The 23,236-nt window shown below is 44.2% G+C and overlaps 1 protein-coding gene across 4 annotated transcripts in view; it reads left to right on the top strand.

Moving 5' to 3' along the window:
* TJP2 (tight junction protein 2) overlaps positions 1-23,236 on the top strand; it is an 83,943-nt gene that overhangs the window by 58,594 nt on the left and 2,113 nt on the right. For 3 of the 4 annotated variants that reach the window (XM_014541300.1, XM_014541302.1, XM_014541303.1), the window contains exons 9-22: positions 64-191; positions 747-813; positions 1,664-1,814; positions 6,328-6,436; positions 7,573-7,783; positions 8,813-9,000; positions 9,695-9,790; positions 10,463-10,542; positions 10,945-11,155; positions 16,890-16,990; positions 18,170-18,382; positions 19,538-19,648; positions 20,768-21,100; positions 23,004-23,089. In XM_014541300.1, coding sequence (XP_014396786.1) covers positions 64-191; positions 747-813; positions 1,664-1,814; positions 6,328-6,436; positions 7,573-7,783; positions 8,813-9,000; positions 9,695-9,790; positions 10,463-10,542; positions 10,945-11,155; positions 16,890-16,990; positions 18,170-18,382; positions 19,538-19,648; positions 20,768-21,100; positions 23,004-23,089 — 2,085 coding nt within the window. The remainder of the gene's footprint in view (positions 1-63; positions 192-746; positions 814-1,663; positions 1,815-6,327; positions 6,437-7,572; positions 7,784-8,812; positions 9,001-9,694; positions 9,791-10,462; positions 10,543-10,944; positions 11,156-16,889; positions 16,991-18,169; positions 18,383-19,537; positions 19,649-20,767; positions 21,101-23,003; positions 23,090-23,236) is intronic. The other variant, XM_014541301.1, reaches the window with a different exon arrangement.

Genomic DNA, 23,236 nt, shown 5'->3' with positions numbered 1-23,236 from the left:
CTGTGCATGAATTTCGTGCACTGGGCCACTAGTTATGAGATGTTTACATGCCGTATGCTTAAGTTCGAGGGAGGACATCCAGAACAGATGGTCCCGGATGGGCTCCACACCCACTCCCTTCAAGTGTGCGGGAGATATTGCAGCTGCTACAGAGACCAGCCAGGAGCCCAAACACCAAGAGGAAGCTCCAGGTGAGGCTCATTTTATTTTTTTCAGAGAGGAAAGGAGAGGGAGAAAGAGATAGAAACATCAGTGATGAGAGAGAATCATTGATTGGCTGCCACCTGTACAGGGGTTGAGCCTGCAACCCGGGCATGTGCCCTGACCAGGAATCATACCATGATCTCCTGATTCATAGGTTGATGCTCAACCACTGAGCCATACCAGCTGGGCGGGTGAGGCTCATTTTAAATAAATAAATAGTCCCTTTCAGAAGTTTCTGTTTGGTAAATCCAGAGGATGGCTGGAAGGAGAGAGAAAAATTACTTGAAAAATCATTCTCAAATATGGAAGAGACACCTTGCATTTTAGAGGTTCATTTCTCACTTACTTAGAAAGGATTGGCACCTGCTATGTTAAAATTAAACTTCACTGTAAAGACTTACATTTGTTGTTTAATGTGATGACACATATGTAGCATAAGGGATAGAGTTGAATTTTTGGTGGGTTTTGTGATCTTTATATTTTGAGACAAACACACTCCTTTTAGTCCAAGTCGATAATGACAGGTGCTTTCTAATCCACAGCTCCTCAACCGAAAGCATTACCGAGGACTTTTCTTCGTCCCAGTCCTGAAGACGAAGCGATATATGGGTGTGTATTCCCGTCTCTCTTTCCCTGTCTTCTTCCACATAGCTCTTTCTCCTTCACTGAAATCCAGAAGAATGATGTTTTTTTAGCGACGGATGGTGATTTTGCATGTAATCAGTTCTCCTTCACTGAAATCCAGAAGAATGATGTTTTTTTTCGAGACGGATGGTGATTTTGCATCTAATCAGCCACCTTGAACCAACCCCTGTTGCTAGTGTTCATGAGAAAGAGAAATCGTTTGTGGGAGAGTAAAATGTGGAAGCGGGTGAAGTTTGTGACGTTAGCTGGGTCTGCTGTGTCGCTTACCTGGCCACGTCTCCAGAACGTGATTCTGGATGTTTGAGTTGGCAGCTGGGTAACAACAGACAGGCGACATGCTGCTTACCAGGTGCCTCTGTGGGGCTGCAGAAACAGGAGGGTCCCAGGGTGGGGAGGGACGGGACGCCATGCTATGCACTTGACCATGGTCAGTGTTCAAGAGCAGCAGCTCCTGGATGCGGAGGTGGCTTTCTTGAACCCAGGCTGTGTGTCTGTTTGACAGGAGCCCTGGCGCAGCGACAGGCTTGATTAGTTTGTATGGCCTTGATTTTAACCCTAACCTTGCCCTTTCTTTGCTTTCAAATCTTGAGTGAGCTCCCATAAACATTCTATGTTTCCACTTTGACACTGGTAAAGTGGGCCTGTTATATTCATCTTACAGTCCCAAGGAAGATAAAATTACACATGATAGGAGGCAAATGAAACTATACATCGCTCTATAGAAAGAAGAAATTAAATCTCTCATCTGCTCATGTTGGTCCCCTTTTACAAAAGTAATTTTCATTTTTCCTCCCTGAAACTGAAACCATGGAAGCCCCAATACCAAGATGGTGAAGTTCAGGAAAGGGGACAGCGTGGGCCTGCGGTTGGCCGGTGGCAATGACGTCGGGATATTTGTGGGCGGCATTCAAGAGGGGACCTCGGCAGACCAAGAAGGCCTTCTAGAAGGCGACCAAATTCTGAAGGTAAGGAAAGCCCAGTCCTGTGTCTGGAAGTTATTGGGAAAGAGTGGAGTTTCTGGCGGTCTTCCGTAAGGGAGGGGGAAGTGGTCCAACTTGTGAAAATAGGTCGGCTGCAGGTTTGTCGATGCCCAGCATCAAGGTCTCAGTTTCCCTGAAATGGGTCCTGTGTTCTCAGTTCTGGAACCCAAAAGTCACTCCTGGGTGGGAATTTATAATGTTCAAGACCCTTGCAAAGATTTGTATTAGCTTTATTAACAAAAAAAATCAAGACTGTAACTAAGAAGAAGATCTTTCAAAATATCTTGCTGCCCTAGCTGGTTTGGCTCAGTGGATAGAGCATTGGCCTGTGGACTGAAGGGTCCTGGGTTCAATTCTGGTCAAGGGCACATACCTCCTGCCCTGGTTGGGGCAAGTGTGGCAGGCAACTAATCGATGTATATCTATCATATTGATGTTTCCTTCTCTTTGTCTCTACCTTCCCTTCCACTCTCTAAAAAGTCAATGGAGCCCTATCCAGTTTGGCTCAGTGGATAGAGCATCAGCCTGTGGACTGAAAGGTCCCAGGTTCGATTCCGGCCAAGGGCATGTACCTTGGTTGCGGGCACATCCCCAGTAGGAGGTGTGCAAGAGGCAGCTGATCGATGTTTCTCTCTCATCGATGTTTCTAACTCTCTATTCCTCTCTCTTCTTCTCTGTCAAAAATCAATAAAAAATATTTTTTTTAAAAAGTCAATGGAAAAATATCCTCGGGTGAGGATTAACAACAACAAGAAAATCTTGCTAATTTGGGTTTATTTTTAAAAATATATATTTATTGATTTCCGAGAGGAAGGGAGGAGAGAGAGAGAGAGAGAGAGAAATATCAATGATGAAAGAGAATCATTGATCAGCTGCCTCCTGCACGCCCCCTACTGGGGACCAAGCTCACAACCCAGACATATGCTCTCACCTGACCGGGATTCGAACCGTGACTGCCTGGTTCAGAGGTTGACGGTCAACCACAGAGCCATGCTAGCTGGGCTGTAATTTTGTCTTTCATCGATTCCCCTGTCTGGTTGTCACTCTCATGGCAGTGCGCTGTAATTGAACAGAGGTGGGTGTTGGCACCAGATTGTCTGATTTGAATCCCGTCCCAGGCTCTCATTAGTTCTGTGACCCCGGCTCAACCTCTGAGACTCGGGTTTCTGTCTCTGTTCAGTGGGGATAAGAACACCTGCCGTGCAGGGGCTCTGGAAGATGAGCGTAGATACCACAGGCACCTAGCGGAGTTCCTGGCACAGAGCACGAAGGTCCATGTCCCTCCTTCACCCACTGGGAAAGGATAAGTCACCACTGAACATGTTATTGACATCTCAAGCTGCCCAGGAGGGGAGTTTCTTGGTTAATATAATATTAGTACTTTTAAAGTTACTATATAGGAGTTTGTAATAATCTCTTGGTTTTAAAAAATGATAACCAACTCAGCTTTGACATTTTATGAGATAGGTGTAATGTATTTCCCAGTGACTTCAGAATAAACTTCAAGAATGCCAAGTTCCTCTCGACTATTACAAACACAGAATGCTAGGGAACTGGCTTCCCTGGAATTCCTGCTACTGTAAACTTGCATCTCTTCTGTGGGAGGTACTCAGGGGTCTGGTAAGAGCATCTGGGCTCAGAGGAGAGGGGTGTGAACGCAGAATTCCTGAGGAAGCAGGATGCAGGATGCAGAGCACCAAGCGGGCAGCCCTCTTGCTTCTTGGCTCTTGGCCCCGTTGCAGTAGTTCAGCTTTCGTTTCTGGAGCACATGAAGGGGAAACCTTGATCGTGAGCCTGGCTGAAGCTTTCCAGTGACATTCTAGACCCGCTTTGGCTTTGGTTAGGATCCTAGAAACTAAGTGTACCTGCGTGAACCTTGTGGTGCCACATGATCCTAGGAAACATCACTTACCAAGTGCTGCTGATAAGAATCCCATCCAGTGCCAGCTCATACCAATTTACTCCCGGGCCGATGCCAAAGAAGAGAAAATGTGTTTCCTACCTAGTATGGGGGCCATCGGAAGCCAGGGAGGAGTTTGGAAGCTTTTGCTCAGGAAGGATCAAGGATAAAAAAATTTTTTATTCAGGGGGAAAAGATTTTCTGAATTTCCATGGGAAAAAAGAAAGGAATTCACAGAGGGGCTTGGCAGGTTGACCTCTCTGTAAGTTGCTAAAGATGGAAGAGTCACTTCCATGGGTAAAAGCCATGGTATGCAGCGTTTATACTTAAGAAAGTGTCTTGTTTCCTGTTTTCACTTGGCGACAAGGAAGAAACCGTGGGAACTGGCTTCCTGGCTCCTGATTGTAAATAAATTTTCTGTGGACCACAAAAGGGGAGAGAAAGATGGACCTCTCCTGCTGGGCAGGGAGGCCGCCCCACCCGCATGAGCTGAGGCTGATACACACTCCTCTTTGGGCTCCCAGCAGACACGGGAGACCCTGTAAGCTACTACATAGATAATAAGAGGATATTTCTTGGAGAGGACTGTACAGTCTAACTTTCAAAGAGTCAGCGTGCTGCCCTGTTGTTGTTTTTTCACTTCAATTGGTTTCAGAGCTCCTTTACATGGTGACATCGAATCTACGTGGTGAACTGTGTATATATACAGCCACTTTTTCGTATCACAGGGGTTTTAAGTGCGGCTGTTCCTTTTGTCAGGTGACAGCCTGACCTGTGGAAAGGAAACAGGAGTGGGCTGTGCTGCGGCCCACGGAGTGTGTGGCTTGTAAATAACAGAAACAGACGTGCACTGGGGCGAGGCCCAGCTGTCTCTCTGCGTATTATTGGTCTGGTAGGGTTGTCATTTCCCTTTCAGAAACTTTTAGGGGATGGAAAAGAGGAAAAAACGCCTCTAAGTTTGCACATTAACCATGTGGATTTTACAATGTAGCTACCATGTGTGCTTAAATTTTGACTATTAAAAGTGTTTTGGCTTAATGGAAGATCAGTTTCACGTGGCCATAGAGATGGACAGAGAGACCTTTAGGGTTTTCTCCAGGCCTATGTCCCTCTTATTTAAGTAAACAAATAGAAGCATATACATTCATATAAAAACATATATGTGGCCGTTTATAGACACAGATGTAGATCTACAAATGGCATAAGAAAGGATCAGTGACGAAGTGCAATCAATGATCCCTAATTGGGGGATGGAGAGATGAGAATGACAGTTGTCTTAAGTGCTAAATGTTGTTTCAAAGGAAAAGTTAATGTGATTGCTTTACAGTGGTCGGCAAACTGCGGCTTGGCAAACCACGGCTCGCGAGCCACATGCAGCTCTTTGGCCCCTTGAGTGTGGCTCTTCCACAAAATACCGACTTCTGCGCATGGGCCGCGAAGTTTCAATTGCACTGTACGTGCGCGCCCGCACGTGGTATTTTGTGGAAGAGCCACACTCAAGGGGCCAAAGAGTCGCATGTGGCTTGCGAGCCACTGTTTGCTGACCACGGCTTTAGCAGATCATTTTATTTTAAAAGTACCAAGTAAGTTTTAGTTTACTGCCTGTTTTCATTGAATTATAAATTCTAACATTCATTAAATCATATGTTCTAACATTAATGAATGAACTGCTTTTCGTAATAAAGTAGTGCTCTTTGTTTAAAGGATTCTACAATCCTCAATGACTGAAGAGCATATTTCATAGGAATTCTGTACTTTTGACTTCTGTCATACATTATTAAAATATTAGGGACTTTAAAATAATTTTTGTATTTTACTTATTTGTAATTTTTCTCTTGTCACGTGGTTTGAAAGGCACAAAACAAAGATGTCAAAGTGTCTTTTTCATCCCACATTTCAGTTTTACTTGCTTTATAACTTCCAAATGCTACTTACAGTGTCCCCTCTTGAATCTGAGGGGAATAAATGTTGTGGTCTCCTTGCTAGAAATAAGTGTGTGTCAGAAGCTTAAATACATAAGCCGGTATATTGGGCTATTTGCCTCCCATATAAGGCTAATGCTCTTCAATTTCCTAAACTCCTATTAGGTGGTAGAAGCTATAAGAGGAAGGTGGAATGGATCAGAACTTTTATTTTCAGGCTTTTATTTGAACTAATTTAAAAATAGAGTTAATGCCTTCAGCTAGGCCAGCATGCTTGTTTGCCGGAGACCCCACCACTCCCTGCTGCATTATAGTTACCTCTTTCATGATTGTGCATTACCTCCCTGGCTACCTCATGGGAGACTCAAAGAAGACCAAACACAACCACAAAAAGTTCCAATCTGATCTACTGGCAGGTCTTGGACAGGATGCATGTTCCTAAGGGGCGGTTGGCAGGGTGGGAAGCAGGAAGGTGTGGTGATGCCCTCACAGGCCAGGCCAGTAGCAGGGTGCTGGGAGGGCTTGAGTAGGGGCACGAAGGACTTCTTTACATCTGAGTTTTGCTCTGGGAAGACCCTGATGAAAAGGCCCAGAGAAAAAGCTAAGGCGGCACCTTTTTATAAACAACTTCTTGTTTTTTTGTGTTTTTGTTTTTCCTGTTTGCCCTTCCCATCAGGTGAACACGCAGGATTTCAGAGGGATGGTTCGGGAAGATGCTGTTCTCTACCTGTTAGAAATCCCCAAAGGTGAAATGGTGACCATTTTAGCTCAGAGCCGAGCTGATGGTGAGCAAGTCTGTTCATGTGTTTAATGTTGGGGGAGATTGTGGGGAGGATGAGAGAAGTGTCTTGGGACCAGAAGAGGTAAACTTGGGTATTAAAAAATGGAAGTGGATTCTAACACCTAACCTTTGGAGACCATTTGGGTACCATTTAACTTTCTGTAGAAATGTTTCCTATGCACCCACTGAAGTAGTAATTTCACTGGTTGTGTCCGTTTGGAATATATAACTGCCTTTCTGAACAGTGATCCATCCTTAAGTACTGCCTGGAGTTATTGTTGAGTCTTTCATGTGATGGATGCAAAGAGCCCTACCTACTGGTCAGCTCCCACATTAACTCTTACCAGTCCGACAGGTTGCTTCACCTTTCCAGGTCTCATTGTTTTCACCTATAGAATGGGAGTTGATAGTGTCTTTCCTGTCTGTTTCAGAGGGCTGATTGACAGCGGGGTCAGGGCTCTCCAGAGAAACAGAACCAATAGGGTATGTGTGAGAGAGAGAGAGAGAGAGAGAGAGAGAGATTGGTTGATTGATTATAAGGAATTGGCCTAATGATTACATAGGCTGGCAAATCCCAAAATCTATAGAGCGAATGGCAAGCTGGAGACTCAAGAGAACTGATAATTTAGTTTTAGTCCAAGTCCAAAGGCTGGCAGGTTTGAGGCCTAGAAGGAACTGATGTTTCTATCTGAGGGTGAAGGCAGGAAAAAGCTGGTATCCCACTCGAAGGTGGGAAGAGTTAGTTTTCTCTAAGTTGGGGTTCATCTTTTGGTTCTATGCAAGCCTTCAACTGATTGGCTGAGGCCAACCCACATCAGGGAGTGCAACTGCTTTACTTAGTCTATCAGTTTAAACATAAATCTCTTCCCAAAACACCCAAAATAATATTTGACTAAATATCTGGGCATCCTGTGGACCAGTCAAGTTGACACATAAAAGTAATCATCACAGTAGCTCATAAAATTAGCTTTTTATTCTTCTTCCTATTTGAGCCCTGGTTCCCGTAGGGCCTGTATACTGAGTTTGCTAAGTGGACAGAAGGTCAAGGGGGTGATCAGAAACAGGAGAAGCTGATAACTCTTCAAGAAGAGACCTCTCGCTAAGCAGAGCGCAGCCTACAGCAATGCTTTTGCCTTTCAGTGTACAGAGAGATTCTGGCTTGTGGCCGAGGGGATTCGTTTTTTATAAGAAGCCACTTTGAATGTGAGAAGGAAACTCCACAGAGCCTGGCCTTCACCAGGGGGGAGATCTTTCGCGTGGTGGATACTCTGTATGATGGCAAGCTGGGCCACTGGCTGGCCGTGAGGATCGGAAACGAATTGGAGAAAGGCTTAATCCCCAACAAAAGCAGGTATCTGAGATCACTCGCTCCCGCACGCCCCTCTTTCACGGTCCCCCCACAAATAAACCACAGTCCCCCCCCCCCTAAAAAAGAAGCCGCACTTGGCTTCATGATTTGTCCTCATCGCCTCTTAATCCCCAACAAAAGCAGGTATCTGAGATCACTCGCTCCCGCACGCCCCTCTTTCACGGTCCCCCCACAAATAAACCACAGTCCCACCCTCCTCAAAAAGAAGCCGCACTTGGCTTCATGATTTGTCCTCATCGCCTCTCCCATCCTCTACTTCCTGTTTATGAGGAGCGGCCTGGAACTGTGAAATAGCCGCCAGCTGGTTTGTGGCTTTGAACAATGTCCTAAGGCATGTCCGCTGCCTCGCGTGGGACGCGAGCAGATGCCGAGTGGCTGTAGGAAACCAGCACACCCCAAGGGATGTGTTGCCCCTGTTCAGTGCGTGTCCCTCATCCTCACCCTCAGCCCCAGGGGACTCTTACTGGTTTGCTGATGCCGGGGAGAATAGCCAGGACACCTGTATTTTGGCCAGGGTTTCAGGTCTGTTGCCTGTAGAGCAGCCTGTCAGAATGAGCCATGCTTAGTGTGCTCATTACTCGGCTACTTCTGGTGGATTTTATGGGGACCAAGCCTTTGTCCACCTCCGTCGGGAAGAGAGAGTCCCACATTTCCCACCTGCGAGACCTCTTCATTGTCTAGCTCAGCCGTGGGCAAACTACGGCCCGCGGGCCGGATCCGGCCCGTTTGAAATGAATAAAACTAAAAAAAAAAAAGACCGTACCCTTTTATGTAATGATGTTTCCTTTGAATTTATATTAGTTCACACAAACACTCCATCCATGCTTTTGTTCCGGCCCTCCGGTCCAGTTTAAGAACCCATTGTGGCCCTCGAGTCAAAAAGTTTGCCCACCCCTGGTCTAGCTGCATCTTCCCGGGTCCATCAGAAGTGCTGAGCAGACTTGGTGAATGACACGCACATTCTCGCATTCCTGGCCCTAGAGGTTTACTTCCTGCGGTTTCTTCCCTCAGAGCTGAACAGATGGCCAGCGTCCAGAATGCCCAGAGAGACAACGCTGGGGACAGGGCAGACTTCTGGAGGATGCGTGGTCAGAGGTCGGGCTTGAAGAAGAACTTGCGGAAGAGCCGGGAAGACCTCACGGCTGCTGTGTCGGTCAGCACCAAGTTCCCGGCCTACGAGAGGGTTTTGCTGCGAGAAGGTGAGGGAGCCGAGCGGGGCTAGGAAGGGATCCAACCGGGCTCAGAGCCCGTCCTTTTTCATTGTCAGATTGTAACTGTCAAGGTCAGACGTATCTATATCACTGAGACCAAACCCAGGTTATAGAGTTGGACTTGTATCCAAACACTAAAAAAGACAAGGCGAGCTGCACAAACTCATAAATGGCAGCGTATCCACAACCTCAGTTAGTTGTTTTTGTGGGTTTTTTAAAAAATATATTTTCATTGACCTCAGAGAGGAAGGGAGAGGGTGAGAGAGAGAGAGAGAAACATCAATGATGAGAGAGAACCATCGATTGGCTGCTTCCTGCACGCCTCCAACCGGGGATCAAGCCCGAAACCGGGGCATGTGCCCTTGACCGGAATCAAACCCGGGACCCCCCCGGGACCCCCGCAGTCCGATGCTCCATCCACTGAGCCAAACCAGCCAGGGCCTCAGTTAGTTTTTAATACTGCCATTCAATGGTTTTTACATATTACCTATAGCGAAGTTTCTCTTTAATAGTAGGGGAATGAAGGCATGTTCTTTAGAGGAGAGCTCGGCTGAATTGGGGTGGGAGGACATACAGTTTCTTTCACTGAGACGTTATCAGTAGCCTATAAAATACTTTTGCTTCTTATTTTAACGGCAAAGGAAGTGTATGTGTTTTCATTGCCTTTCTTGTCTCATTTCAGCTGGTTTCAAGAGGCCTGTGGTCTTATTTGGCCCCATCGCAGATATAGCCATGGAAAAGTTGGCACATGGGTTACCTGATCTTTTCCAAATTGCTAGTAAGTCTGTCAGTGATATTTTTTCTCACCAAATTTTAATTTGAAAATATCTGATGTACAGAAAAAATGAAAAAGTAATAAACACATACACATCACCTGGAGTCACCGCACAAGGTAACATTTTGCCCTATACACTCCCCCCACCTACCATCGACACCACTTACACACTTTTTAAAATTTCTGCTGAACAATTGGAAAGTTGAAGTTGTAGACATTATAACACTTTTTATCCCTGTGAATCTCTTAAGAATAAAGACATTATCTCCATGATCACAGCCAGAAATTTAACATGGATTCAATGATATCATTTAGTATGTGGTCTATTTTTCAGGTTTTCTCAATTTCCCAATTTTATATTTTATGGCTTATTTTTTAAAATTTAGAATGCCACCCAGGACCCTGAAACACATTTGGTTTTTATGTCTCTCTAGCTCCGTTTTTCTAAATTATTTGGTGACATTGATATCCTGAAGAGTCCAAGCCACTTGTCTCACTTGTGGCCTGTTTCTCATGATTAGATTTTGGCTTAACAGCCTGTGTGGGTCCCTCCCATTGCCTCTCATTAAGTGGCACCTTATGTCCGATGTCCCGTCATTGCCAATGCTGGGTTGGAGTATTTGATTGCCAGTGGTTTCTAAAAAATTACTTAGCTCCTTGTTTTTGCTTTTGCAGAATCGGAACCGAAAGATGCAGGATCTGAGAAATCCAGTGGGGTGGTGCGGTTAAACACTGTGAGGCAAATTATCGAGCAGGTGAGAAAATTAATCCGAAGGCCATGTTGTCAGAAAGAGCTAGTAGTTTGCTGCAGTCTTTCTGAGAATGGAGTCTATATTTTAATAATCATTAAATGTTAACGATAAAAAATGAGTATAAATGCAAGATGTTTCTTTGTATGGAAACATGATATTCTGTGGTGGTGATGTGTTTTTTTCCAGAGCTCTCAGCATTGTACCAAATAACCTGTTAACTCATTTCCTCAGACATTCTAATAGATTGGTAATATTAAGTGGACATATGTGAAGAGAACCGTCATCTGCTTTATTATTTAAATTGGCAAGTTTTCCTGATTGATGCCACCTTTACTGATTAAGGCAAACTCTTCGATGCTGTATGACTTTACATGCCATTTACACACGTTTCCCTATTCCTAACAGGATAAGCATGCCCTATTGGATGTGACTCCTAAGGCCGTGGACCTGTTGAATTACACTCAGTGGTTCCCGATTGTGATTTTTTTCAACCCAGACTCTAGACAAGGTGTCAAAACCATGAGACAGAGGTTGGATCCAACATCCAACAAAAGTTCTCGAAAGCTATATGATCAAGCCAACAAGCTTAAGAAAACGTGTGCACATCTTTTTACAGGTAAGTGAAATTTAAAATGTAGTCCCTTTGCTCCAAAGTGAGAATTAGAGCATTGAAGGATGAAAGCAATAAGAAAATAATCTGAATAGTAATAGAGAATAGTAATCTGAAATATGCTACTCATGACTCCTTGAAAAGTAGCTAATCCTATAAAATGGGTGTATTAGACTCATGGCATTTGTATATGTAATTTTGAAAAATGGTCATAAACATGAGAGTTCATTAAATTTTCTACTTTTGTATGTTTAATTTTCCATAATAGAATTTTTTTTAAAGTTCTTGTTATGAAGGCCACTGCTTTTGTTACTCATGAAAGTAAAATGATGTAAGACTGTGACATGTTTTAGTAACATTATATGCACTACCTTTATAAATGACTAGTTCTGTGAACATGGTATAATTAATGGTTTAAAAGGGTTACATAAAGTTTTGGAGCTGCATGAAGAGACTGTCTGGATGTAATATCCTTAGGATAATGATAGCTCTTTTGAGTTCAGTACCAATCATTGTCAACCTATGTCATATTCAGCATATCTGACACTGGGTGAGGGGAGGGGGGTTGAATCTGTGCCCACATCAGACTCTTGTTTTACTGTCACTGGCTTTTCTTGTTAAAGAGGGAGCTGCACTACTTACCACTGTGGCAAAATGCTGTACCTGAGAGGTCATTTAGCCAAATGCGAACGATGGAGCGGTCCATCATAAACCGCAGTGTAGAGTCATAAGAACGTGTGCTTTTGATATATCCTATATAATAAAAGGCTAATATGCAAATCAAACGAATGGCAGAATGACCGGTCGCTATGACGTGTACCGACCACCAGGGGGCAGACCTCAATGCAGGAGCTGCCCCCTGGTGGTCAGTGCGCTCCCATGGGGAGTGCCGCTCAGCCAGAAGCTGGGCTCACGGCTGGAGAGCTCAGCAGCGGTGACAGGAGCCTCTCCCGCCTCCGCAGCAGCACTAAAGATGTCTGACTGACAGCTTAGGCCCACTGGAGCAGGCCTAAGCCATCAGTCGGACATCCCCCAACGGCTCCTGGACTGTGAGAGGGTGCAGGCTGGGCTGAGGGACCCCCCCGCCCCTGAGTGCATGAATTGCATGCACTGGGCCTCTAGTCCATACATAATCTTTCCTCTGTTGTTTTTACTACTGCTACTACTACTAGTAATAATATAACAATAATAATTGTTATTACTATTTTTATTATAGTGACAGCTCACAGTGGTTCAGTCTTTCCTGTGCCCTGCCTTTTTGGGCCGTAAAAAAGGCCAAGCGACTCTGCAGGGTCACATATTTAGTATATGGTTGAGCCCACACTGAAATTATAGCATCTCTGAATATGTGTCCAATATTCTATACATGTTACAGCACAGGCTTATTTTTCTAATGTTGAAAGGGGTCACCTAGTGCAGTTCCTCCATTGAACAGGTCATTCATCCATTTAACAGGCCCATGTGATTGTGACGTGCTCAGCCTCTGTCTACTTCATCCCGCCCTCCGCTCCCCCTCGTCACTCAAACTCAAGTCCATTGAATGGCTTGGGCCCTCAGAGAGTTGAATTTGGGCTTCATGTGAGGATACGAGATACCAGGAAGGGACGTAATGGGTTGTAGAGGAAGAACCAGGCTGAGAGAGGCTGGATGAAGGGGAGGACAGGGCAGAAGAAAGAGCCAGTGGCTCTGGGGCACTCCCTTTCTCTCCCTTGGAGTCGGCATCATTTGTTCTTTGGAGCATAGGCCACGACAGCGGGATGGGTCTGATCGAGGATCTGGAAGAGACCACATGTGGAGGGTTTAACAACGCCTGATTCAGCCCCACTGATAGATTGTGAGATCCTTGAAGCTCTGTGTGCTGAAGGCCAGCACTGGGCTTAGCCAGTGGGCAAAGCATAACTGTGACCTAATTAGAACTGCCTCTGGCACACCAAACCATTTCTCGAAAAAGCTGATCAAAAATTTGAAGGTCTTAGGGTAACTAAAGTCAGAGGCTGGGATGGAAACGTAGACACTGTGAACATCTAGTTTCACCTAAAACTTGTAAGTGACCCATCCTCACCATATGTTCCCAGCCTCTTTAAGGGTAGATGGAGCAGAGTGCCGGATGACTGTTACCAGCCAGCCCCAATTTCTACCCAGGGCCTTGTGCAGTGTTGTTCCAACTTCCCATTTGACTCTTCAGAGCTTCGTGGATGGTCCCACTAAGCACTTCCTATTCCCCCTGTCTCACTCGGCCTGACCAGGTTGTGACTAGATTGTATGTGTTGTGGCTTTTTATGGAGGCTTTTTATAATTTTAAATTTATGGCATTTTTATGAATTAATACGTAGGGATAGTAGAGCTGCTTTGATGAACATATCCTTCAAAAGCAAGGGTTGTGTTGCCTGTAGTGTCACTAGGCTCAATATCCTTCTTTTTCCTCGTTGAAAGTAACAAGAAAATCCCGTCCCACAGATGAGTAGTACTGTGACAGTGTTAAAGTGGCTGCCCCTGCAAATTCAAGGCACTCCTCAGTTAAGCGGAAATGACAAGGGAAGCTTTATTCTGAGATTTGCCCAAAAGCAAGGTAACTCATGTGTGAACATGAGTTAAAATGTTAGGCTGTCCCTCCTGCCTCCCCATTAAAAAAATTATTGTAGGATGCATTTGCATGTATATGTCAACAAGGTTCTTTTTTTAAAACATAAAGTTTGAATATTATGTTTTCTCGGACTTTTTAAAGCACCCAGTTCATGGTTTGTGGACCACTGAAATGGAATTGTGGACTTAGAGACCCTAGCAGGGCCACCCTTCATGTGAAATTGTGGGATTTTTAGCGTACCACAGGATATTTAGGTGCTTTTATAAGCTTTCACAGGTCTCATTAATGTTACCTTTGTACAGTTCAGCCCCAGGACTTTGGAAGTACTGAATAAATGCTACTGATCATTATTAGTAATATTACTTTATGCTTACTTTATTATTTTTCAATGTTACATATTATAAAAAGGTAATTCTGTGTCATCATGTAGTCATTGAAAAGGCTTGGGGGAAAAAGTGGGTCTTGCGGCAGCTGAAAGAGCCCAGATCGCAGCAGGCAGTTTTTGGTTTCCCGGGGGATTGTAGAGACTGGTGAGCACAGGACGCAGATGGAAGAGGCTGTGCTGTCTGGCTGGGCACCTCAGTTGGTGCTTGTCCATTTAGAGGGAGTCTCTGCCACGTGAATAGCTTAATTGATATTTAATTCACATACTCTACAATTCATTCACTTAGAATGAAAAAATCAGTGGGACAGAGTTATACAGCCATCACCACAATCAATTTTAGGGCATTTTAATTATCCCCAAAGGAAACCCCATACCCATTAGCAGTCGTTTCCTGTTTCTTCCCCCAACCCCCACCCCCAGCCTTAGGTGTCACTGTTTGCTGTTGCTCTTGGCACTTCCTAACCTCCTTGGCTGGGGAGAGAATCGTGAACACACTCGTGCTAGGGCTGGAAATGGATGCTCTCAGAATCCCAGGACTCCCAGCCAAGACAGAGGCTGAGTGATGAGCCTTTCACTGTTTCACTTTCTTGAGTTTGAGAAATGTACTAAGCCTGTTCAAAGGAACATATGTCTGGTCCAGAGGTGGGGAGCAACGAGAATTAACGAATGCTGCTAGAAATCAAAGAATCTGAAAAACCTAATGAGCAAAAGCCAACAGTAAACCAAAGGTATTAATTCCAAAGAAAGGAAAGGTAGCATCATAGTTGTGCACACACCCATACCTAATGAGCAAAAGCCAACAGTAAACCAAAGGTATTGATTCTAATTCCAAAGAAAGGAAAGGTAGCATCGTAGTTGTGCACACACCCACTAAAAAGAGGTCCAGCGCATGAGATGGATGTTACCTGTATCTGGGGCTTAGGAAATCAGCCACAGTGAAGTCTTTTTTTTCTTTTCTTTTTCACATACTTGATTCAATGTGAATTTTGTAAAACGTTTAGTGACCTTTTCATTTTATCGGGGGATACGAACATATATTCTGTTTCATAAATGGCCTTTTTTAAAAAAAAAACATTTTTATTGATTTCAGAGAGGGAGGGAGAGAGAGAGATAGAAACATCAGTGATGAGAGAGAATCACTGATCGTCTGTCTCCTGCACGTCCCCCCACCACCCATTGAGATGGAGCCCACAGCCCAGGCATGTGACCTCCTAGTTCATAGGTCAATGCTCAACCACTGAGCCATGCTGGCCGGGCATAAATGTCCTTTTTAACTTGGTTTTCAATACAGACTTACTCGTTTCATACAGCTCTAACTTAAAGCTCAGAAAGGCATGCATACATTTAGTGCAGATCACACATTTTGTCTCTGGGGTGTGCATTCCTACTTCTATATCAAGTACTAGTACTTACGGTATCATGTCTTACCCAAGAGCACAGTAATGTTGGCAAAGTACCATGATAAGGATGCAGAAGTCCAAGGAATCAAGGTTAATTTTTTTTGAGTTGTCCAATGTATCAGTTTATTCTAATGCTATAAATAATTAATGACCAGGGAAATTGTCAGCTCGCTCAGGAATTTCCAAGGTCAGTGCTAGAACTTCTTAAATGAGAGAATGGTATATGTTACCCGGAAGAAGGCTTGAAGCATAGTTGCTTACAGAACTTGCTTAATGCTGCTTTTTTGGCTGTCTGTAGAGAATTATGCAGACCTCAGCTCAGGACAGAGGAAGCAGGGTGCCAAACAACTTTACCAACAAGCCCCAATTTTCTTTTGGGTGTTAAGAAAAGGCTATGACCTTGTAGCTTGAGAAAAATCCTAATTTCCCTGTAGTATGATCATTTTAGGTCCAATTTAGTTTATTATTTGGGACCAATGTGCTTCTCTGGTTTATCCCCATTAGGCCCATAAATTGCTGAAGAATGATTTGCATGTGCTTACTTAGTTGGTATTTTCTCTTGGTGCTCTAAATTCATGTTTTTAGGTGGGCTGTGTCCTGCACTGGCTAAGGCCACAGGCTCTAAAAGCAAACTTCTCAGTGTGTATCTAGACTTATTCACTTACTAGTATTTGGTGTGAGGCCTTGGGCTAGTTTCACTATTGTGCCTCAGTTTCTCTCCTGTAACATGGGGGTGACGGCATACCTACCTCACAAGGTTTGTTGCGCATGAAATGAGCTAATCCATGTCAGGTATTTGTAAAGTGCGTGGTCAATCCATGGCAAGTGCTACTATGTAAGATACATTTTGTTCTGAATAGAAACCGTATATTATTTGAATGTATACCTGTAGATCTTGATGAATCTGTATGCCTATTCTAAAATGTTTCAGCCTATCAAAATGATATAGATTTAAATATTACCTTCAGTATTTTATTGGAAATATCCAACAGCACGCTAGTGTACAGTTTTCTTCTTTATATTATACATGTCTATGTAATGGTCTTTAAAATATGGTACTTTTATATCTATTTTAGGTGTGTTTTCTTTGCTCCTGAAAATATACTCTTTAAAAACATATTTTTAAAGGTAGCTTTTCTGAAAGATAGACAATCTGAAATGAAATTCATCCATTTTTAGGTTTATAGCATCCATCTATAATGTAAACTCAACTAAAGGGATTTAACATTCAAATATGTGTAAACTTTCTCTTGCGTTTGCCAACGTTTCAGTTCAGATATGACAGAAATGAGTATGAGTGATGTCGGATAAGTTTTCAAGTAAACATTGCTTTGGAAATTGATGCAAACCTTTTTGTGTACATCTCTATAGCAACAATCGACCTAAATGCAGCCAACGATAGCTGGTTTGGCAGCTTGAAGGACACAATTCAACATCAGCAAGGAGAAGCAGTTTGGGTCTCTGAAGGAAAGGTATGTGGCATAGATACTCTGCTGCGAGGTGAGAGTCCGTGTTTTGAATCTTTTCTCAAGAGGGTAGTGAATGTAGTAAAGCCATCCCCATTTGGAGGGGTGCCAACATATGTGCGAATCAGGTTTGCAATTTTATAAACTCTCCTAAAAAGTAATAACGTGAAGTGGCTTTTAGAAGAAAAGCAGAACGTGATACATGCAACCCTACATTCACTTCCCTTTTCCTTTTAACGTAGTAACTAGTATTGTATTCCAAGCACACTAATCAGAGCTTACAAGATCTCGAGCTGAGCTCCGCAGCTTACTAAGGATGGGGGAAGCTCAGAGTGGAGGGGAGAGATGAAGTTGAGGGGTGCTTAAAAATTAATAGAAAGAGGAAAAGCAAATGGAGGGGAATCATTTGCTTCAGGATTGGCAGAGAACAGGCCCTCGGCACTTGAGTAGGCAAGAAGAGAGCATTAGGAAACTTGTGCAGGCTTCTGAAATTGGCTAGCTTCTCAAACTCTGTGAACGATGTTGATGCACAGCTCTATGCAGGGAGGATGCAGAGAGAGTATAGAATTTCCTGTGGTTCCTACGGGGATAGTCTTCTGTAGTCCAGCTGAAGTGAGGTAGCCGAGAGGGACGGCTTTGTTGTGGAAATGAGTCCATTACCCATGAGATTGTTGAGCCCTAGTCTTGCTCTTCGGGAACTGCACGTTTAGTCAGGGTGTCTAGTATCTCCTGAGTGCGTACAGCCCGCTAAGGCTCTGTGGTGGTGACAACAAGTTGAGCAGGACAGAGGTTCTGCCCTCAAGGATTTGATAATCTTATGGCTGCGTGAAGAGGTGTGCAGCACAAGGCATTTATCGCTAGGAGACAAGTACCAGCCGAAGAAGCTGAAGAGAAGCCCGGTTCTGGAAGACACAGCCCAGCAGTCTGAGGAGGCATGACTAGTAGCGCTGTATAAGATGGATGGTGGCAAAGATAGATAGGGTGGAGGGTTCCTAATTCGAGTCCCTGCACAAAAAATGAACCCAGTCATTTCAAGCCAAGTGATTTCAGGAAAATAAAGTTGACTTCCCCGACTAGAACCCATCAAGGTTTCAGTCACTTGGCTGTGCCCTTGGGCATTGTCTTGAGTCCCCACTCCCAGGGGCCATGTCACACCCACTGACCCTCCAAAACAAATTCCTCTAGATGGAAGGGCTGGATGATGACGCTGAAGACCGCATGTCCTACTTAACCGCCATGGGCGCGGACTATCTGAGTTGCGACAGCCGCCTCATCAGTGACTTTGAAGACACCGACGGCGAAGGAGGCGCCTACACTGACAATGAGCTGGATGAGCCAGCTGAGGAGCCGCTGGTGTCTTCCATCACCCGCTCCTCAGAGCCGGTGCAGCATGAGGAGGTGAGGCGAGGCAGGTCCCGGGCTGCAAGGCCACGGGCAGGAAATGGAGGTTCTGGTGTTTCACTGGAATTCTTCCGGACAACCGTTGATTCAGGGTGCTGTGGAAGGTATTCCTAAGGGTTGAAACAGATGACGTAGGGAGTCTCTCATTCCCAGGCAATGCCTGCGTGGTTGTGATAGTGGTCCCTGGGGAAGCAGGACAGGAACTAAGGGGCCTTGGGTGTGATGGACAAACTGAGCAGCTTTATGGGCCGGCTGTCCAAATTGCAGGTGGAACATGATTTTTAAAAGACAATATTGTTGTATTTACTTGTAACCTTTGATTAGGCCTCTCTGTACTCTTAGGTATGTATCCCTGCTTTTTCTTCTCCATCCTCCCTTTAACCTTTCTGATCTTGCCAAAGCTCCTGAGTGTTTCCCCATCAGTTTCCTTCTCCTGTATTTCAATTTTTGAATTGAGTTCACGATCAAAACACACGATCACGTGGACTGTGCATCCACCGGCCAGTGAAGAGACAGCTTCAGTGATCCTAGAACTCACAGCGACAGGCACTGAACTAGGACCAGAGCAGTTATTAGTTGCACCTCAGAGAACATTGGGATAATGACTTTGGAGATGAGATTATCCATATTTTTGGATAATGATGGCTATGGACTTCCAATGAGCAACTTCACTCACTTCAGGGAATGATTTTATTCTTTATGAAAGAGAAGTACCAAAAATTAAGGTGAAGGGTGGGGAGATAAGACCCACCATGACAAAAACAGTAGTATATAATGCTGGACCAGTTGTAAAGAATAAATGAGCTCCCTCTATAGCTACAGATAGCTAATGCTTAAAAATGCTAAAAAGCTTTAGGGGACAAAAGAGATTTTAGACTTTTTGTACTTTAAAGGGGAGACTCCTACAGTGGACGCATCTAGTTAAAAAAACGTATCTTAACCATTTGCTCATGGGACTATGCCTGGTCTCTGCCTTTCGGTGCTGAAGCACTGAGTCAGTGTCTCCACGTCTGCAAGCGAGGGATTTTCATGGAAGGTGTGAACCTCACATTCTGAGCTCACACAAGTGCTTGAAACGCCAGCAGAACAGACGAGAGCTCTTTTCTCTCTGCTGCGACGTTCTTGTTGTGAATGAACCTTTGTGTCTTGTAGAGCGTAAGGAAGCCCAGCCCAGAGCCACGAGCTCAGACGAGGAGGGCTACTAGCAGAGATCAACTTAGGGACAATAGTCCACCCCCGGCATTCAAACCAGAGCCGCCCAAGGTATGTGTGTGGGAAGCCCAGGATGGGAAGGAAGAGGCGCTCCCTGCATAGCCAGGGAAGAGCACACACAATGAGATGGTGTTGCATTGTGTTTTTAACTCACTGTTTCTCTATTAGAACCTGACTTTTGGCCTGTTGGGTGAGCCCCAAAATGAGGGAAGGGAGAAAAGATAGGAAGGAGGGAAAGGAAGTTTTAGGAGAACGTACCATTTTAAAACAGTACTTTTTAATTAATTAATTGATGGAGAAAGAGAAAGGTTTGACCAATACTGCATGCCCAGAATCGCCAAACTTAGGCTGTTTTTCTTTTTCTGTCCAATTAGAGTTTTCAATCTGATTCAGATTCACCATTAAAATCCTTACTGATGATTTGCTAAAGAAAACCACCACCACCATTGTTTACAATGCCTCTTATTAGGAGGGCAGCTTAATTCATTTTTTAAGTAAGACATCATCCAGGAAAAAAAATCAATATAAGAACCCATGTCATATCTCTTTCCGAATCAAAGCTATGACTATAGGTTTTTCCTTATATCCCAATGGCATTTGTCTATTTCACTCAATAGTTTAGATGAGAAGAAAGTAGTATGTGATCGTGTGAGCTACCAAAAGTAATTAATGACCTCATAAAATATATCAATGAAAACTTACAGGCAGGCCTAGGATCCAAGTATCAAGGGAAAGTGGCCACAACATGATATGTCTTCCCCACTCCCTACACCAGTCTCATCCATGGCCTCACCTCTGAGCCAGGGCATGTATCTCCATGTGGCATGAACTCAGGAATCCACTCTTGGATCCTGAAGTCTGACTGGTTCTGAGGTTGTCTCCGAAATTTTAATCTTCTCTTGAGTGACATTAAGTCTGATCTACCCCTCGCATGTGCAGGGCTCCCAGCACTTCCCAGCACCCTCTTGGTTTGCAGAACTCTTAATACTCTTCGGTAGGAAGTGAGGAAGGGATCGGGATGCCCGACCAGTGGCTGTTGGCCCTCCCCTATTTGATTCTTTGTTGACCATCTATGGAAACTGATCAGGAAATGGAGTGTATTAAATCACTAATATCGATGTGACAATAAAATGCAAGCCTAAGGTAAAAGTATGTCATTGCTCTCCGCAGGCCAGGACCCAGAAGAGAGAAGACTCCTTTGACTACTCCAGATCCTATGAATACATGCCAAACTCCCCTCCAGCTGTAGCCGGTAACGAAATTCCCGGGGCATCTGCCAAGGGTCCTCCTCCTCCTATTGCAGCAAAACCTACCTTCTGCAAACCTATATTGAAGCCCTCCACTCCAGTCCTTCCCCCAGAGAGTGAGGAGGCAGGAGAGGGCAGCGAGGAGCAAGATAACGCGTCCAAGTCTGTCCTGGGCAAAGTAAAAATATTTGAGAAGATGGATCACAAGGCGAGACTCCAGAGAATGCAAGAGCTCCAGGAAGCGCAGAATGCAAGGGTAATTGTTTTGAACCACTGGGTTCCTTCAGCATGCCAACAATAGGAATTTTAAATAAGTTTCATTTCAATAAAATGCTTCAGTCCTTTTTCCATGGCACTAACACAAAGGGGATATTTACGTGCATGGTACTAAAGGCATGTCCTCGGTGTGTGTCATTTCCAAATTGGCAGCTATTTGTGCATCCCTTTTTCTTCTAATCAAGAAAACCTCACGGTATAGGTCAGTGGTTGGCAAACCGCGGCTCGGCAAACCGCACAAAATACCATGTGCGGGCGTGCATGTACAATGCGATTGAAACTTTGTGGCCCATGCACAGAAGTCGGTATTTTGTGGAAGAGCCACACTCATGGGGCCAAAGAGCCGCATGTGGCTCGGGAGCCGCAGTTTGCCGACCACTGGTATAGGTGAATAAGATTCTGCTTTTTGTATTTCAGAGCTTTATGTTGGGTTCTGGAGAGTGAAAGTGTGACAAGAGAATCAGTGCCTCTCAGAAGTTACTTTTTTGTTAAAACTGTTGTTGTTTGTTTGGTATCTGAGTTTTCATTTGCTCCCAGATTTGCCTTAGAAACCTAGCGAACGCTGGGTTCTAAAATTGATAGGCCCACAGATTGTACTTTGTGGTACTGTTTGTATTTTTGTGCCATGTGCAAACATAACCTTTTGAAAGTTAAAGAAGAGTTTAGGGAAAAGTGTGTGGAGCATATTCAGCCCAGTGGGTACAGGAGTTCTCGTCATTTAAGTCAGCCACAACAGCAGGGCTTCTTAGCCTTTTTCTTTTTCTTTTATTGTGATAAAATGCACACATAACAAAGCCCTGGCCAGTGTGGCTCGGTTGGGCATCATCCCGGTTTGATTTGAGGTTGGGGCACATGCCTGGGTTGTGGGCTTCATCCCTGGTGGGGGACAAGGGGGGTGGGGGGGCAGTTGATGTTTTTCACATGGATGTTTCTCTCCCTCTCTCTTCCTCTCTCTTTTTAAAAATCAATAAACTATTATTTAAAAATAAATAAATTGTACATAGTATTTACCATTTGAATTATTTTTAAGTGTTCATTGACATTAAGTACATTCACGTTCTTATGTAACTATCTCCACTATCCATCTCCAGAACTTTTTCATCCTTCATAACTGAAACTCTGTACCTATTAAATTATTAAACAGTTACTTCCCATTTCATACACACCTCCATCCCCCCTGGTAACCATTCTACCCCCCCCGCCGTGATTTTGACTACACTGGCAACCTCACATAAGTGGAATCATATAATCAGCCTTTTGTGACTGGCTTATTTCACTTAGTATAATGTCCTCAAGGTTCATTCATGTTGTAGCACGTGGTAGGATTTCATTGCCTAAAACGTTTTTCCTATTTGTACCACTAGGCATCATACAAAAGCATGGAAACTAAAGTTGCTTCTGTTTTTCCTCTTCTCCTTAAAGTGGGATTAGAAAATGGGACCAGCAGGAAATTAGCAAGCTGATTGTCTAGTGCAGTGGTTCTCAACCTTGGCTGCACATTAGAATCACCTGGGAATCTTTTTAAAATCCTGATTTCTGGGCCTCATCCTCCGGAAATTCTGTTTCTTTGTTACTAATGTTGTGGCCTCACCCCATAACAAAGAAACAGAATTTCCGGAGGATGAGGCCCAGAAATCAGGATTTTAAAAAGACTCCCAGGTGATTCTAATGTGCAGCCAAGGTTGAGAACCACCGTCTTATAAGAACTCTTGTGATTATATTGGTCCCACCTGGATAATCCAGGATACTCTCCCCATCTGAAGATCCTCAACTTAACTACACTGGATCCGGCCCGCGGGCCGTAGTTTGCCCACGGCTGCATTAGACTCTAGTGATTCATTCTTTCCCTCTTTTTTTTTTATTTATTTTCTTAATCACCACAGATTGAAATTGCTCAGAAGCATCCTGATATTTATGCAGTTCCAATCAAAACCCACAAGCCAGAGCCTGGCTCGCCCCAGTTCACAAGGTAAGGGCTGCTCAGCAGGTCTAGGTCTGCAAGAGGGGCTGACCTAGGACTTGGACTCCTGGGGAAGAATTTTTTTTTTTCTTTCTTTTTTTTAATCTTTAATTTCTTTATTGGTTAAGGTATTACAAGTGTGTCCTCATCCCCCCC

This window comes from Myotis brandtii, unplaced genomic scaffold (assembly GCF_000412655.1).
Source record: "Myotis brandtii unplaced genomic scaffold, ASM41265v1 scaffold266, whole genome shotgun sequence".
Taxonomy (NCBI): domain Eukaryota; kingdom Metazoa; phylum Chordata; class Mammalia; order Chiroptera; family Vespertilionidae; genus Myotis; species Myotis brandtii.
Note: the sequence above shows the minus strand (reverse complement) of the source record. Positions and strands in the feature narration are given on the sequence as shown.